Source organism: Chionomys nivalis, chromosome 15 (genome assembly GCF_950005125.1).
Source record: "Chionomys nivalis chromosome 15, mChiNiv1.1, whole genome shotgun sequence".
In the NCBI taxonomy this organism is placed as follows: domain Eukaryota; kingdom Metazoa; phylum Chordata; class Mammalia; order Rodentia; family Cricetidae; genus Chionomys; species Chionomys nivalis.
Genome location: NC_080100.1, coordinates 34,318,978 through 34,335,173, shown reverse-complemented (window position 1 = coordinate 34,335,173; position 16,196 = coordinate 34,318,978). Strand labels below are relative to the sequence as shown.

General features: G+C 46.0%; 1 protein-coding gene across 2 annotated transcripts in view; it reads left to right on the top strand.

The window, feature by feature from the left end:
- Nucleotides 1–16,196, top strand: part of Ankrd55 (ankyrin repeat domain 55) — a 92,189-nt gene that overhangs the window by 54,042 nt on the left and 21,951 nt on the right. Inside the window, exons 7-8 of one of the 2 annotated variants that reach the window (XM_057789753.1) lie at nucleotides 1,428–1,556; nucleotides 8,864–9,048. In XM_057789753.1, the coding sequence (XP_057645736.1) occupies nucleotides 1,428–1,556; nucleotides 8,864–9,048 (314 nt within the window). The remainder of the gene's footprint in view (nucleotides 1–1,427; nucleotides 1,557–8,863; nucleotides 9,049–16,196) is intronic. The other variant, XM_057789755.1, reaches the window with a different exon arrangement.

The window sequence follows — 16,196 nt, the reverse complement described above, 5'->3', positions numbered from 1 at the left end:
GGTTGGGGAGTTTTAGCATCCTGGGCCAGTTCTCAAACCTCAAACCCTGGGCTCACTTCTCTTCTCACTCTGACTTGAACACTTCACTAGGGCTGTTTCTCCTTCTAGGAAATAAGAGGACAATGGCATAGATCAGGGTTGGTTAGCTGCTGCGGTAACTCAAAAATCTCAACCTCCTGGCCCAAGAAGAGGGATTTGTTCATATCATGGTCAAATGGTGATTGATGTGGTGGATTTGTTCTCCCTTATCAGTTAGGGACTCAGGCTTTGCAGGTTTGTGTGCCCGTCAACTTCTACAGCCCTGTCCTCCTCCACATTCAGTGGTGGTGAGGAGAGAAAGCAGCCATGGAGGAAGGTATGCTTCCTAGACAGGGCCTTGAGGGAGTTTCCGAACCTTCCGTCCATTCTCCAGTGGTTAGAACTCAGTTGCATGGCAGAACCAGGTGTAGAAAGCTTAGCATGTGGTCTGACTGTGTGTCCTGGGTGAAGAGGAAGTAGCTTGGGAACTTGGGAGAGATGTCACCACAGCCCTTACGCCGGAAGGAGTGAGAACGGTAGCTGTAAGAACTCAAATGACATCCTGGATCAATAAAAATCCTGGGGGTAGCGAGGTCAAGGCCTGTCTCCTCTTCCCTGCTCATCCTCTGCAGCAGGGCAGGGCAGGCCTCTCAGCCATCTTCATGCTCTCTGCAGCTGCGAAGAAAGGATTTCCTCTCGGCAGTGTGAATCAGATCATTCCAATACCTGCTTGACACCCTCCACCATGCTTCCACTCAGGTGGGAAAAAATCCAAATGATTTGCATAGGATCAGTATTCCTACCTATCAGTATTCCCAGGTTCAGCCTGTCTTCAATTTCATTTCTCCTCTCCCCTCATCCATCCATCCATTCATCCCACAGCCATGCATAAAGTTTCTGTTCTAGGCACTGGGACCTCAGCAGTCCCATAATGTTCAGGACCTGGTGGCAGTTTGTGTTCTTGCGTGCCCGCTGTCTCGGATGCTGTCCTTGAGCATACCCTCAGCCGTGTGGCTTGGTGCTGACACTCTTCCTTCAGTCCTTCTCACAGAAGACTGTATAGAGCAGGCCCTGCTCCCTGACGCTCCATGCGCACACTGCCAGCCAGGAAGCCCTGGCTCCTCCATGTGCATTGAGTGTCCATCTTCCTGTATTTTACCCACAACCCAACTCCCCCGAGGGCATGGATTTGGCCTCTCAAACTCACTTTTGTAATCTCAACACCTATTAACTTAGCAAAAAGTTAATCATCAACCACCAACTTGAACAAGTGGCCTAATGAATGAAAGAACTACCAAGCGGCAGCAGTTGGTGCATGGGTGACGGTCTGCTAGCCAGGGGAAGAATGTGAACTTGCGTCCTCTCGGGAGCCTTGTTCATTTCTGTCCCTTCTGATCGTTATGCTGCAGGGAATGACACCGCTCCACTGGGCAGCTTTCCATAACCGGCCTCAACACACCCAAGTGTTGTTGAAGAAGGGGGCAGATCCCACTCTCCTGGACAAGGACTTTAAGACAGCCCTCCACTGGGCAGCCCAGGTGAGAAAGCAGGCTGTGAGCGTGTCTCGCGTTCAAATGAGGTAAAGCGGACCTGAGCAGGTCACCCAGCGAAAGTTAGAGCTACCACACAAGCTGGTCCCGATATTTACTTGAAATGTATATGATAGAGCAAGGAGGGCCGTCTCCCATATCCAGAAAGGCAAGAACAAGCCTGCCACTTCAACACACATACACACACCCTTAACGCTCTCTCTTTACACTCAGTGCTTCCTGTTGACTTACAGAACCCCTCAGGTCCAAGCTCACTGACTTTCCTTCATCCCTCCAACAGCCACATCACTGCAGATGACCCCGGCTTTTGTACCCAGCAGTGAAACAATGACTCACACCCCTGCATCACGGTCACATGAGTTCAGTCACCTGAGTCCACACAGCCATAGATAGCAGAATAGGCCTGTGAATTCTAGGGTCCAAAGAAAGTCAAATAGACTGAGAGGAAAAAGTTACGACACCTGACGGCTCTGTTGCCTATCCTTTCGCCTAGGGTCGGGCTCTCTAACAAATTAGTGGAGTTACCTATTCCCCACGCTAGAGGAGAGCAGGGGTATGCTGCCTTCAGCATGCTGGGTTTCCATGCCGACGCCCAGATGCCCACTCCTCGCTGCTGTTGACCAGCCAGGATCGCATTGCCGAACGGTTGCCAGCCTCGTTGTGAGAGTCATCTCTGCTGCCCAACCCTGGTTTCACTCAGGGTTTTCCTAGGGCAGAGGTAGCACCTGGGACTTTCGGGACTCACAGGTGTGCCTACGATCAGGGGAAAACAAGCGATTTGGAAACTGCTCTGTTTTTGTGTCTCTAAACTTGGCTTCAGTTGCAGGGCATCGGACCCAGTCCTGGGTAGAATGACAAAGTGAACCAGACTTGTTTTTGTCTTCTCCACCTGCTGTGGCATCCTCCCATGCACTTTCATTATCTGATCACATGCCCCGCCCCCTCCCTGCGGGGCTGTTGAGGGCACTTAGGAAATTGACTCTGGCCAGTTAGGGACCAGAGTAGCAATGATCCCAAAGAATCTGGTTCAGCACCCGAGCAATGCCCTGAGCGTGTTGCTTCTCAGCTCAGGTGGAAATGGTATCTGAATTAAGCGTTACTACAGATTCCCCCTCAATACCCTCACACTCTGACTCCTTCTAGGCTCCTGTCCTCTGAACACCCCCTCCCCCCGCAGTAATTCTGATGGACCTGTATCACCTGCTTCATCTTCCTCCATCCCAGCCACAGTCGAGTCCTAAATTAGCCCTTGTAGTAGAATGAATCCCCAGCAGTCCTTGCCCCAAATGCAGACTCCTGAGCTCCGTGCACCCAGACCTTCTGAGTCTCTGTCCTTATCCTGTAGTCCAGAGCGACAACACACTAAATTTCCATGACAGCCCTGGATTTGACCTAAGGAGAGTCACACACATTTGCGTAACTTACCTCCAAATATATTGGGAGACGGAGGGTATGAATGGAACCGTGCCTAAAGACCTTTTAAGTAATGTAGATGCTTAGGCCCCACTTAGAGTTCTCCTTCAGTTGTTCTAAGGTGGAGCCTGGGCATGGAGACTTTTAAACCTCCTTCTTTCCCCCAGAAAATTTAAATGCACTGCTAGGACTAAGAGCTGTTGTTAGAGAGGAATTCCAGTTAATGGTTGCCAATATCTTCAATGTTGCATTTTCACTACAGTTAAACACATGAGTGAAATGCCTCCTGTATTTGCTCTATCACAACTCAATAAACCTTCTGGAACATCTGCTGTATATCTGGCTCTGGCCCTGAAGTAAAGTGAATAACAGAAAGGTTCCCATTTTTACCCTACGGTGCTGGCTGATATCTATGCACGAGTGCTGGGCTCTTGCATTTCTGAGCAAAGGGTCTGCAGCTGTCTTCAGTCACCCGATGACAGTTGGTGACTGCATCCACGTGTAAGGAATCCTGGCTCTGAGGACCTGTGGTCTCTCTCCCTTCCACGTGGCTAGTGTTGGTAGTCGAAGTCCCAGGCTGTGTCTTCTGCCCTTTGCACTGAAGGAGTATCGGGAAATCACGGCCTCACTGGTCTGCTGCAGTTGCCTCTTGCTGCACAGGTCCAGCGCTGCATGCTCGTCATAGTGTTTCCACATGAATGAGTCTGCTTCCCATTGGCATTTATTCCTTTGCTCAACTTCCTGCCTTTCTCTTGAACTGTACAATGAGATCACATATAAGGCTATGACACTTGGAAATAATTAAGCCTTTGTATTTGACCCAAACAACCAAAGCAGTAAAGATTTGAAACATCGGGGCCCAGAAACTAACTTCAACTTCTGCTTCTATTTTATAGGTCCTTTATTAGCTAGAGATAGACTACAATAGCCATGCCCTCTTTCCTATTCTCCTATCTGTCTAGAAGACACCACTGTTTGGCTATAGCTGGGCTAACAGAAGCATGTCACTTGCTGTCTTTGATAATCTTAGTGCCATTCCAGACCCGCAAGGCCATGCTCTCACCTCCCTGTGATGATACTAGCTTGTCAGGTATCTCTGCCTCATCTCCCTCTAGAGGCCAGCACAGAGTGATAACCCCCCTGATTACCTCTTACATGGCCCAATGATCAATACTATTACATTGGAGGTGGAGGGCTGGAGAGATGGCTCAGCTGGTGAAATGATTGCTGTGCAAGCCTGCGGACCTGAGTTGGAATCAGGTGCCTGACACCCACATAAAACGCCGGGCACGATGATAATCCTGGAATGATTGTAACCTGTAATCCCAGTGCTGGGGAGGCAGAGCCGGGAGGACGCCGGGGGCTCACTGATCAACTAAGTAGTCTTCCTGGATCAGTGAGCTCCTTGTTCAAGGACAGTCCCTGTCCCAGAAAACAGGGTAGAGAGAGACAGGGAAAGGCACTCAACAGCAGCCTCTGGCCCCCACATATGCACACATATACAGGCATACACTGTCCTTTATCTATCCATCCATCTGTCCGTCTGTCTGTCTCTTTCTCTCCCTCCCCCTCTCTCACACATAGAAACACAAATGACATTATTCTGGAAATTAAATTTCAGAATGAGTTTTATCAGAGACAAACCACATCCAAAACAATAGTTTCTCGTTTCCAAATTCTCTTTGCTCATTGCCAATACATAGAAAAATAGTTTTGTCTATTGTAAAATATGTGTCTTATATTCTGAAAACTTGTTACAATTGTTTCTTAATTTCAGGACCTTGAGTTTCATCTGTCTTTTCAAATATTCTACTTAGACAACCACATGAGATGCAAAAAGTCATTCCAGCTCTTCCTTCCCAGTCCTCCTATTTTCCCTCCACTCTCCTGTCTTATTACAATAGCTAGGACTCTGGCCCTCGAAAGACTAGCTGAGGACAGCTCCGTTTCTAACACTTCAGAGATAGATATTGCGTGTATCCTTTTCCTCCCTCTAGTTAGCGCTGAGCCCATTCTCGACCACTTACTCTGCAGACTCGCTATCTCCATTCCAATCTACTTCATCCGGCAGCAGCACGTCATAAAAGCCCTCAGGCCTTCAGGAAGACGTGACTGAAGCACAGACACTGGCTCAGAAGCCGCTGCTTTGTACACGCTCTAGCATATGATGAATTATGTTTACATCCCCTCATTCAAGGTAGGGAGAATAACCCTTTCCTGTCAAAGGAAGGTACCATGCAACTTCTTTTGCGTTAGAAATTATCCTAGTTGCTGTAATGAAGGCAATGCAGGGCGAAAAGAGTCACTTCTGGCTTGGCGTTTGAGGGGATGCAGTACATGGTGGAAGGAAGCGTGGTGGCAGGCGTCAGAGGCAGCTGGTCACATGGCACCTGCAGTCAGGAAGCAGAAATGAACGCTGGTACCCAGCTCCCTCTACCCTATAAAAATATACACTCTGGGACTCCACCCATAGCGTGGTGCTGCTCACGTCCAGGTCAAGCCTACCGTCTTCTGAGATTTCTGTGGGAGCATCTTCGCAGACACACCCAGAGATGCCTTTCCAAGACGATTTGATGATTCTAGTCCAGTCAAGTTGCTAATGAAGATTAAGCACTCTAGTTCCCCAGCCATATGCTGATAACCAACTGGTCCCACAGCCTCCCGATGAACCTCTTTGAAAGGACACTGTCTTAGTTATCGTTCTATGGCTGTGAGGAAGCAACATGGCCAAGGCGATTCTTATAAAAGAAAGCAGCATTTAATTGGAGACTTGCTTACAGTTTCAGAGAGTTAGTCCGTGATCATCATGGAGGGAGGGCTGCATGACAGCTGGAGCAGCAGCTAAAAAGCTTATATCCTAATCCACAGGCGGGAAGAGAGAGACAGAGAGAGAGAGAGAGAGAGAGAGAGAGAGAGAGAGAGAGAGAGAGAGAGAGAGAGAGAGGAGAGAGAGAGAGAGAACAAGACTAGATCTGGTCTGGCTTGGGCTTTTGAAACATCAAAGCCTACTCCAAGTGACACACCTCCTCCAAGTTCCCTTGTTCTTATCCTTCCGAAACAGTTCAGCTTCCTCTTTGGCAAGCGGTCTTCTGAGTCAAGCTCCTCTCCAGTGCTCTCTGCTCATGAGGGATAAAGAGAAAACAACTAGGACACAGAAGTTCTTAGAGGACGTGAAGGCAACGTGACAGTGATTACCCACAATACAAAGCAGATAAATACAGCCAAACAATCTGTGACACCAATTGAGCCTCCCACTGCAAAGCCAAGAGCTCAGCAACAGACTGTGTGTGATATTGCTGATCCTCTGGTGTACTAGCATTCCCACTGGATGTGGGCCCATTCTCTCTTCCTCCTTTGGCCCCATCTGGGCATTCCTATTTCTGCTCTCCTACTTCTTTTTGGCCCCTGTGACCTCCCTAGCCCCCCAAGGCCTGAGTCTCCCTTTGACTGGAACCATCCAGAGTGCTAGCAGGGAATGCAGGGTGTCACCAAGAGATTTATCGTCCCCACTGTTGGCTTCTAAAGCAGTGTTTCTGGTAGGGTACAGAGGGGCTACCTTCCTTGCAGAGGCAAGGTTCACCATGACTATTTATGTGACAGGTCCGAACAGCGGTTTTCAGTTCAGCTTCCTCAGTGTGAACATGCAGGATCCTTTTCCTCAAAGGTCCAAGCCTCCAAACTCTACAACGTCAATCCTGGCCCAGCTCATTTTTAACTCTGACCCAGAGTGAATTCCTCCATCCCTCCGGCCTCTGTTCTCTGACCTCTCGGCCTATCTCCCGGGGTTATGGTCAGGAGCGGTTTAGGAAGGTGCTAAGCAACAAGCAGTCTCTCCATGCACACAGCTGTCACCATTATTTCTGAGGAAAACTCACACAGGAAAGGGAAGTACAGATGATAGTGTTACACGGGAAACCCAGGAGCAGGCAAAGGACTTATCTGGGTCCCACAACAACAAAAAGCAGGTTGGGAGAAGACGGTAAAGTGAGGGGAGACACCTTGCCCATCCTTCTTCAGAGGCCTAGCCTACAGCACTCCAGCCTCCATGACACATGGGACCATTCGGTCAGGTTTCAGAAGAGGCAGACACAGGTGCCCTGGGCTTCAGCTACTGCCAGTGACTTGTTCCAAGAGTCGGGCGAGGAGAAGGAGCAGAGAGGTGAGGTGTGTCCTTTTGTTTTTTTCCATTTGTCCTTAATGCTCCCTCTTCTACAAAGAGGGGAAACTGAACAGAGGTGTTTTGCCCTTTGAATCACCTTGGCAACCTGAAGGCCTTTTCTCTTCCAGGAAATTGTAAACAAAACAAACCCACCGAGCTGGCACTCTTTTCTGTTTTCATTCTCCGGGAGCGGGTACTTTCCAAGAAGAGTGTCTCTCGGCTGTTTCCAACTGTATTCCAGACCCCTTCGGAATGCACCGAGTAGTATATGAATGACTCTAGAAAAAAAAAAAAAAACTGTGAAAGCCCCTTATCTATGTGTTCAGTGTGGCAGACTTCTTAGGACAGACAGGCACAGCACACAAATACGTGATCGAGTCACATCCAAGCCATGTGGAACAAAGGCTAGACGAAAAGAGGAAAGGGATGCAAGGTGGGGAGGGCCAGGGGAGATAGAAAAGGGTCCACTTTCCAGTCGCGAGACCAAGGTCCAGGAGGAAGCCCACTGCCTGAGACACCCGAGATAGAACGTTCTGTGCTCAGCACCTTGAAATTCTCAGTTTGTTTTATAAGTGGAGCCTGCACACACACAATTCTCACCCCCAAACTCCTGCGTCAGGAGCCGACTCCTGCCCAGCCTCTGTCACTGCCCTCTGCTCTGTCCTGAGCCTAAGGAAAAGTTCGGTGTATCCCCTGTTGCAGGATGGATCCTGGGCACCTGGGAGGATCTGGAAGCATGCTAGGAATCTCCAACACAAGGATTGCCTAAAACTCACCATGCCAGACTGAGGAACAGGGCTTTTATCTGTAGCCTTGTGTCATGGTTCAGCCCTTCTCCTCATCGTGTTAATAGTGAATTTAAGTGCACAAGTGCCCTCACGGCCACCTTGTCCAATGAAATGAAGACGTCAAAGAGCAGATCTAGGGAGCAATTTGTTGTCTAGGCAACACATCTGTCAGGCTAGCTCTGACGTCGGTTGCCGTTTGCCACCAAGTCCATCATCAGTTCACTGGGTGGGGAAGGACATTAACCCCAACTGGAAACAAAACTCCCGGCAGAGAATTGAGATAGGTGGAAATTTGTTGAAGAAATGGAATACAAATTATAGATAGCCACTGTCTGGGATTAGATTTCTGTAGGGGCCCCAACAGAGCAGACTCAAAGTCAAAACAGAGTGGCCACGCTGAAGCTGCATCTCACTAAAGCCAAGCTAAGCTGTTAGCTGAACTTCTGAGAAACCAGGAGAGAGGGGGGTGGGATCATAACAAAATCCTCCACAGATCAAGCCACATGATCATGACGCTCACTCCTTTTTAATTTTTTACCCTTCTGAGGCTGCTTTGCCCATCACAAAACTGCAAACTTACTTAATACATTGTGAGGGTTTTATTTTTCTTTTTGTAATTTTTTGGGGGGATGATTTATGTAGCTCTAGAATATGAACTTTTTTCACGTAGTCATGCCGGAAAGTCAAAGGGCTGGACAGGTCTGTGAGTACTCGACAAGCTGGCTGTAAACTGGGAAGACGAGTCCCCCAGTCCTCATCATCTAAGGAAATGGCCACTCTGCTTTTTCCTTCCTTGTTCTGTTTGTTTTTTTGTTTTGTTTTGTTTTTCCGCTTATCCATCCTCTGTCTTTTAAAGCACGCCCTCCCTCATCATGCATAGGTAGGAACATGGACAGGGTTGTTCATGATGGGATTTCTCTGACTCTTTTTTTCAGAGTGGAAATAGGATCCTGTGCTCCATCATTCTGAGTCACCATAAGGGCCCGTCCATTATCAACTGTGATGATGAGAGCGGAAAGACGTGCGTCCACATCGCAGCAGCTTCGGGTTTCGGCGACCTTATTAACGATCTGGCAAAAGTCCCTGAGTGTAACCTGCAGGCTCTAGATGTGGATGACAGGTATCCATGGCAACTCAGAAAGTATTGGGAACTACCAGTCATCTTCCCCTAATGTTAATCTTAAAATAAAGACACTGAGGGCGCTATCCTTTCTGACTATATCCTTATTACTGGTAATACATGTGTTTGTAACAAATCTTGGTCTATTTTAGTAAGAGGAGGAAAAATCATTGTTATGAACAGAAATCATGACTACAGAGTTGTCAGATTTTCCACTTTTCGCTGAATATCTCAGGAGGCTTTCTGTTGAGCTGACGTGGGCCCTAGTTCTTAATGGAGTTTGTATTTCCTTCTTAAAAACCATGGACCTTACTAATGAAAAAAAATTTTCCAGCTATTGTTGTTAAATTGACTGGAAATGGAAGCTGGGTTCAGAAAGGGATGATGACAAATCTCAGGGGTTGTTAGTAACCCAGTGGAGGATCACCTGCGTCTTTAAATGGGGCGCTCATCACCTACAGTGACATGCTTACTAACCTTTGTTGACTTTAGGCACTGAGTGTGGGGGAAATGCAAGAAAAAATACAACAATAAGCAACACTATTGAAAAGTGTAAGAATTACAAACTTTCTGAGTATGTATTCTCCGTTCTCTGTCAAAGCAAGACCTGAGCGTCTGATAATCTTAGAAATCCCATAAGAGAACCTCCGCTGATACCGGAAATTCTTTTAGCGTGTGTGTATGTTGGGGGTGGGGGATGTGTTATCTTCTACATAGGTCTCAGGAGTTGGAGATGTTTAACCTGGTAATCTAAATGAAAACTGAAGGCTACTTTTTCCTAAGAGCAGGTGTTGGTCCTGAGAAAGGGCGTGTTAGTAAGATGGGTCGGGAAGTAAAAGATCCAGGCAGAGAAAGGAACACAAGGTAGCGGTAAGGGATGGAAGGAAGTTTGCCTGCTTCCAAAAGCTGCTAGAAGCAGCTCCCTATTTTGCAGAATTACACATTTTAACAAAGAAAATCCATTTTCCTGAGCTTCATGGAAAAAAAGAAACCCAGAGAGGAGAGTCAATGCAGAAGGCTAGGCCCGATGAGAAGGAAAGTGAGTTTCTAGGAGTCTCCCCGCCCCAGACCGCTGGGTAAGCCTTTCCTGTTCCTCCATCTTTCCTTCTCACGTTGAACACGAAGCCCTGTCTTTTCTGTGAAATTCCGAGTTTCTGTTAATAATTGAGCTGTTTAAAATCATCAGAAGCTTAAAGGCATCTCTGCAACTTGCCCTTCTTTCTTCTTTCTTCTTCTTTCCTAGTGAAAGAGTTTCCAAAAGAAAGGCTTTGTGGTAAGAGAAGAGAAATAAGATTGTGATGAGAGGCATACAGGTGGGGGAAGGGGTTTGGAAAACTAGGCTGCCTGTTCTTAGCCTATGTCAGAAAGCAGGCAAGGTGGTGCTCCCTGGAACCATAGCCCCCAGGAGACTGAAGCAGGAGGTTCACAAGTTAGAGGCCAACACAGGATACAGACTGTTGTTATGGAATGAGACTGTCTCAAAAACACACTCCCTCCCCCCCTTTTTTAATGGCCAGCAGCATGGCTCAGGAGATAAAGGTACTTGTCACAAGTCAGATGAACTGAGTTATATCTGATATATAATGGAGGGAGGGAACTGACTCCCATGAAGCTATCCTCTGGTCTCCATGCAAGTGCCATGGTATGCAAGCATGCACAGACACATCCACACACAAGAAAGAAATGTAGGGGGAAAAACTGAGTCATGTAATGCCTCTACGGTATTTTAAATATTACAGTACTCACCTAAGAGTAATGCCAAATCACAAATAATACAGAAACAGCCTCCATGTCTTAAATGTCCCATATTTCATCCATCTGTGAGGTCATAATTCATTTCAATAAACAATTTTATTTATTTCATAAATAAAAGGGAGGACCTTTTATCGGATTCTCCTCCCTGCTTATTTCTGGCAATTCTTCAGAGGTGTTTACAGGCTTTACAAATTCAGCCCTTACTGACAGCTGAAATAGCCTTGCAGCCTTCCACCCAACAACCCTTACCCACTAGGGACCACCACTCTGTTCAGTTGATTTAAATCACAGATGCTGACCTTCCAATTCTTATTGTGTTGTCCGAGGCCAGCTTACAGGATCATCCTGCAGCCTTGAGGTAGACAAGACACTGTAGCTCAGACAACGTGACATATGTGTCACAGATTTGCCACCGAGGCGCTCAGTATGTAAGTCAAAGGTTGTCAATGTGCTGCCTTGTTCTCTGTGCCCCTCCCATGAGGGCCAGAGGAATTAAAACCAGTTGGTCTTAGCAAGCATAAGGCAGGATTTATTTCATAAGCCTTCAAAGTGAATTGTTGCATCTTGGCAAGCTTCCATCAACTGACTTCATTGGCAACTTTCCTCTAGATGGAGAGAAGAATCTGCTGTAGCCTCATCTTGCAAAATATTGTCTAGAGAGCTCTCTTATATAAAATAAAACAAATCCTACCTGTCACATTCAGACACGGTGTGATAGGTCACTGCACATTCAGACACACAGTGTGATAGGTCACTGCACATTAAGACACACAGTGTGATAGGTCACTGCACATTCAGACACACAGTGTGATAGGTCACTGCACATTCAGATACACTGTGATAGGTCACCGCACATTCAGAGACACAGTGTGATAGGTCACTGCAATTCAGACACAGTGTAATAGGCCACTGCACATTCAGATACAGTGTGATAGGTCACTGCACATTAAGACACACAGTGTGAAAAGTCACTGCACATTCAGACACACAGTGTGATAGGTCACTGCACATTCAGATACACTGTGATAGGTCACCGCACATTCAGAGACACAGTGTGATAAGTCACTGCACATTCAGAGATGCAGTGTGATAGGTCACTGAACATTCAGACACGCAGTGTGATAGGTCACTGCACATTCAGAGATGCAGTGTGATAGGTCACTGAACATTCAGAGATACAGTGTGATAGGTCACTGCACATTCAGACACTGTGATAGGTCACTGCACATTCAGACACAGTGTGACAGATCACTGTATTGATGATACATTGCCCTCTAAGGTGTCATAATGTGGAGAGGGGGTCGACAGACAGAGAACACAATCTGAGTATGGGGACCACTCCATGTACTTAAACACTCTCTACATACTTGGGTCTAAGGCCCCTCTCCTCCAACCTCCAGAAGCTCCCATGCCTGAGGATTATTTGGCTCTCTCTCATATTCCCTTCTACCCAGAGTCCAGGTTCTAGAAGAAGGCCCAGGGAGGCCTGCCTTCTGCCCTTCCTTGCTGCCCCAGGTTCCTTTCCCGATTGAGAGACAGGAAGCTTAGTCATTCTCTGCAAAGGAGACCTCATTCATAGGAATAACACCCCTTTGCCTCCCTAACCCCACCCCCAGGAGGGTGTGTATGGGGAATAGAGCCTAATAGTGTGATATTTTATCATTCAAAATATGGCCTATCCAATGTTGACTAAAACTTAGGAGATTCAAGTGTCTAGTCCCTTTACACAGTATTTTCCAAAAGCCTAATATCCACGGCTACCCATCACCTCTGTGTAATGTCCACGGCTACTCATGACCTCTGTCTAATGTCCACGGTTACTCATCACCTCTGATCTGATAGACATTTCCAAGCAATTAAACGTCTACAACATCAAAAGTACACGAGCACAGGACAGCATGTAGCTCCAGCTGAGAAAGATGCATTTATTCACGGTGACTGTACTCTGAGGATATACAATGCTCTCACTCCACCCTGACTCCAGGGTTAACTTTACCTAAGGCAGAGCCTCAAACTTCTGCTTTAGGTAAAAAGTTTGATGCACACTGGAACACTTAAAGACCCACTGGGAAAGGAGTATCAAAATGAACTGTCCAATTCAAACTTCTCATGGAGCTGTGCAAAGTCACAGTACACTGTTAGCCAGAACTGTTTTGTCCATGATATAATACAGAGCAATATTGTCAAAGCTTCCTCTCTGTAACCATTTGATTGAGACTCTAATAGGTTAGGAGTTGCGGTATGTGCTGTAGGTGCAACCCAGTGAGTGAAATGCTCTCCTTCCTGCTCACATGTAAAGTGCATCCAAGGGAAAGAGTGGAGTATTGACTACATCAAATATTAATGCTTTATCACAAACAAGATTTTTAGAGATTATGGTAATTTTTATTATCTGTAATAAGTGATATTTTTTCAGTATGAAAACATAGAATTGAACCTCGGCCCTCACTGATAGTCAAGAAATTCTTGTCATCTATTTAGATGGGTAGATAATTTAACCTCCATTTCTTTTTTTTTTTATTTTGGTTTTTCGAGACAAGGTTTCTCTGTGGTTTTGGAGCCTGTCCTGGAACTAGCTCTTATAGACCAGGCTGGTCTCGAAATCACAGAGATCCGCCTGCCTCTGCCTCCCGAGTGCTGGGATTAAAGGCGTGCGCCACCACTGCCTGGCTTTAACCTCCATTTCTTTTGGCTGGTTGTAGAATTTTCACAATACCAAAATATATAATAACAGAGGTGGGAGATGGTCCTCTTGATGCTTGTTTTCATCCTTTCGGGTCTGATGAGCCTCCACTCTCTCTGGGCTGTTTTGGGGAGCATGGTGATCTTGGGCTACAGGGCCCTGAGTGGCTATACACATCACTCAGACAGGACAGCCCCCACCTCCCAGCAGCCCTACCAAAGAAGCGAATTCTGGTGCCTAATGTTGTTTAGCCTGGTACTTCCTTATGCTCTCATCAACCTCAATTTTTTCATGGTATTGAGGTTCAAATCCAGAGCCCGGCACATGCTAGGTAATGTGCTACTACTGATCAACATTCTCTGCCCTTTCCCAGCCTATGTCCCGTCCGTCTTGACATCTGAGGGAGAATTCTGTCTAGGGCTGGGGAGGCCAGCTCCCTTTACGTGTGCAGTTGCATATGTTGCCTTTGCTTCAGATCTGCTCCCAGTTCCAAGCCTGGCTTTTGGAAGCAGGAAGACATTATTAACATATTTACCCTGTCACACCTCTCTTCTAAGATTAAGTACAAAGTCAGTCGTGCCTTAAATATAGGACAGAAGAAAAGTGGAAAAGAATACACAGTCATATTAATAAATGATATTGTTGAAAGTGTGCCATTTTTAGAAAAACACATACTTAGAGATAGGAACTGACTATATAACCTAACATGACCCAAACTTGTAATCACGTTGCCTCAGCTTCCTGGATGCTGATATTATAGCTGTGAGCACCATACCAAACCACCTTCCTTCCTTCCTTCCTTCCTTCCTTCCTTCCTTCCTTCCTTCCTTCCTTCCTTTCTTTTTTTCAAGACAGAGTTTCTCTGTAGCTTTGGATCCTGTTCTAGGACTCACTCTGTAGTCCAGGCTGGCTTCAAACTCACAGAGATCCACCTGTCTCTGCCTCCCAAATTCTGGGATTAAAGGCTTGCGCCATCACCGCTGGCTCACATTTCTTATCTTTAATCCAAATAAATCTTGAAGACAATACAGGCTTTTTTTTTACTCTATATCCACCATCCTTCCAGGGATCAATGGATAAACTTCTGCTCAGTAACAGTCAGTCAGGGCTAAAGTACAAGTGCACAGGGTTAGATGTAGAATCTTCCATTTGTGACATCCAGCATGACAGTACCCAGAGCACTTCAGAGGTCAGACATTTCCTAGAGGAAAGGTCACTGTGGGACCCTCTGTGACTGGCTAATATCACTTAACAGTATGCTTGAGGTTCATCTCTATTACCATACACGGGTAGCCTGTTCATTATGTCATTGAGTCATAATCTGCAGTATAGAGGAACCACACAATTTGTTTGTCCACTGACCCCTGAAAAGATGGTGGCTTGCTTCCATTTGGGGAAGTTATGAGCGGTTGCTATAAACATTTGAGAGCAGGCTCTTATGCGGATGTAAGTTTTCGTTTCTCTACCTAGATATCTGGAAGTGGGATTTCTGGGTCACATAGTCAGGATTTATTGAACCCTGTAAAACTTCCATTAAGATCATAGGCAAATTCCAGGTCTTCTATGTTTTTGCCAGTATCAATTATTATCAAGCTTTGTTGGGGTTTGCCTTATTTTAATCATTTTTATAAGCACATGGGATCTCTTTGCCATTTTAATTTGCATTCCCCTGATGACAGTTTTGTTCTTGCTGAGGTAAGGTCTCACTCTGTAGGGCAGATTGGCCTGGAATTCACTGCATAGCCCAGGCTAGACTCAAACTCGCAGAAAATCTTATTGTTCACCTCCTGGGTATAGGACTTCGGGTGTGTGCCACCACACTGACATGACAAGTATTTTTGAGCCTGTGGCACCTTGTCTTATGTGTCTCACCACCCACACATCTCTTTTGGTGGAATGACAATTCTGTCCTTTGCTGTTCTCCAAATGAGTTTGTTTTCTTATTGTTCAGTACTGAAAAATGCAATGTATTCTAATTATAAGCCTTTTGTTGAACAAGTGGTTTGCAAGTATTTCCTCCTGTTTTCGGACTCCTCTTTATTTTATTAAGAAAACACTGGTTGTGCCGGGTGGTGGTGGCACATGCCTTTAATCACAGCACTCGGGAAGCAGAGGCAGGCGGATCTCTGTGAGTTTGAGGCCAACTTGCTCTACAGAGCAAGTTCCAGGACAGCCAGGGTTAAACAGAGAATCCCTGTCTTAAAAAATGAGAGAGAGAGAGAGAGAGAGAGAGAGAGAGAGAGAGAGAGACAGAGACAGAGACAGAGACAGAGACAGAGAGAGAGAGAAAAGAAAAAGAAAACAATACTGTAAGTATTAGTGAATATCTGTCTTCTGGTTAAGGAAGGACTTTCTAAACATGAAAGACATGAAATGTAATTGAATGTGAATGTTTTCCATTTTACATAGAAAAAAATCACTAAAATTTGAAAGATTGAAGAACAAAATGTTTGAAGTTTGTATAGATGACCTATAAATGATCGATATCTTTAGTATGCAAAGAGCCCATTCAAATGCATTAATACTATCATAGAGAAATAGATAACAGACACAGGCTAGTGACACATGCCTTAATCCCTCCACTTGGGAGATTGAGGCAGAAAGAGTGTATGTTCAAGGCTAGTCCATGTACAGTGAGAATCTACCTTTTAAAAAAAAAAGCAACAAAAGGCATTAAGAGTGATTTCAATAAAAAAAAATTCAAATGGAA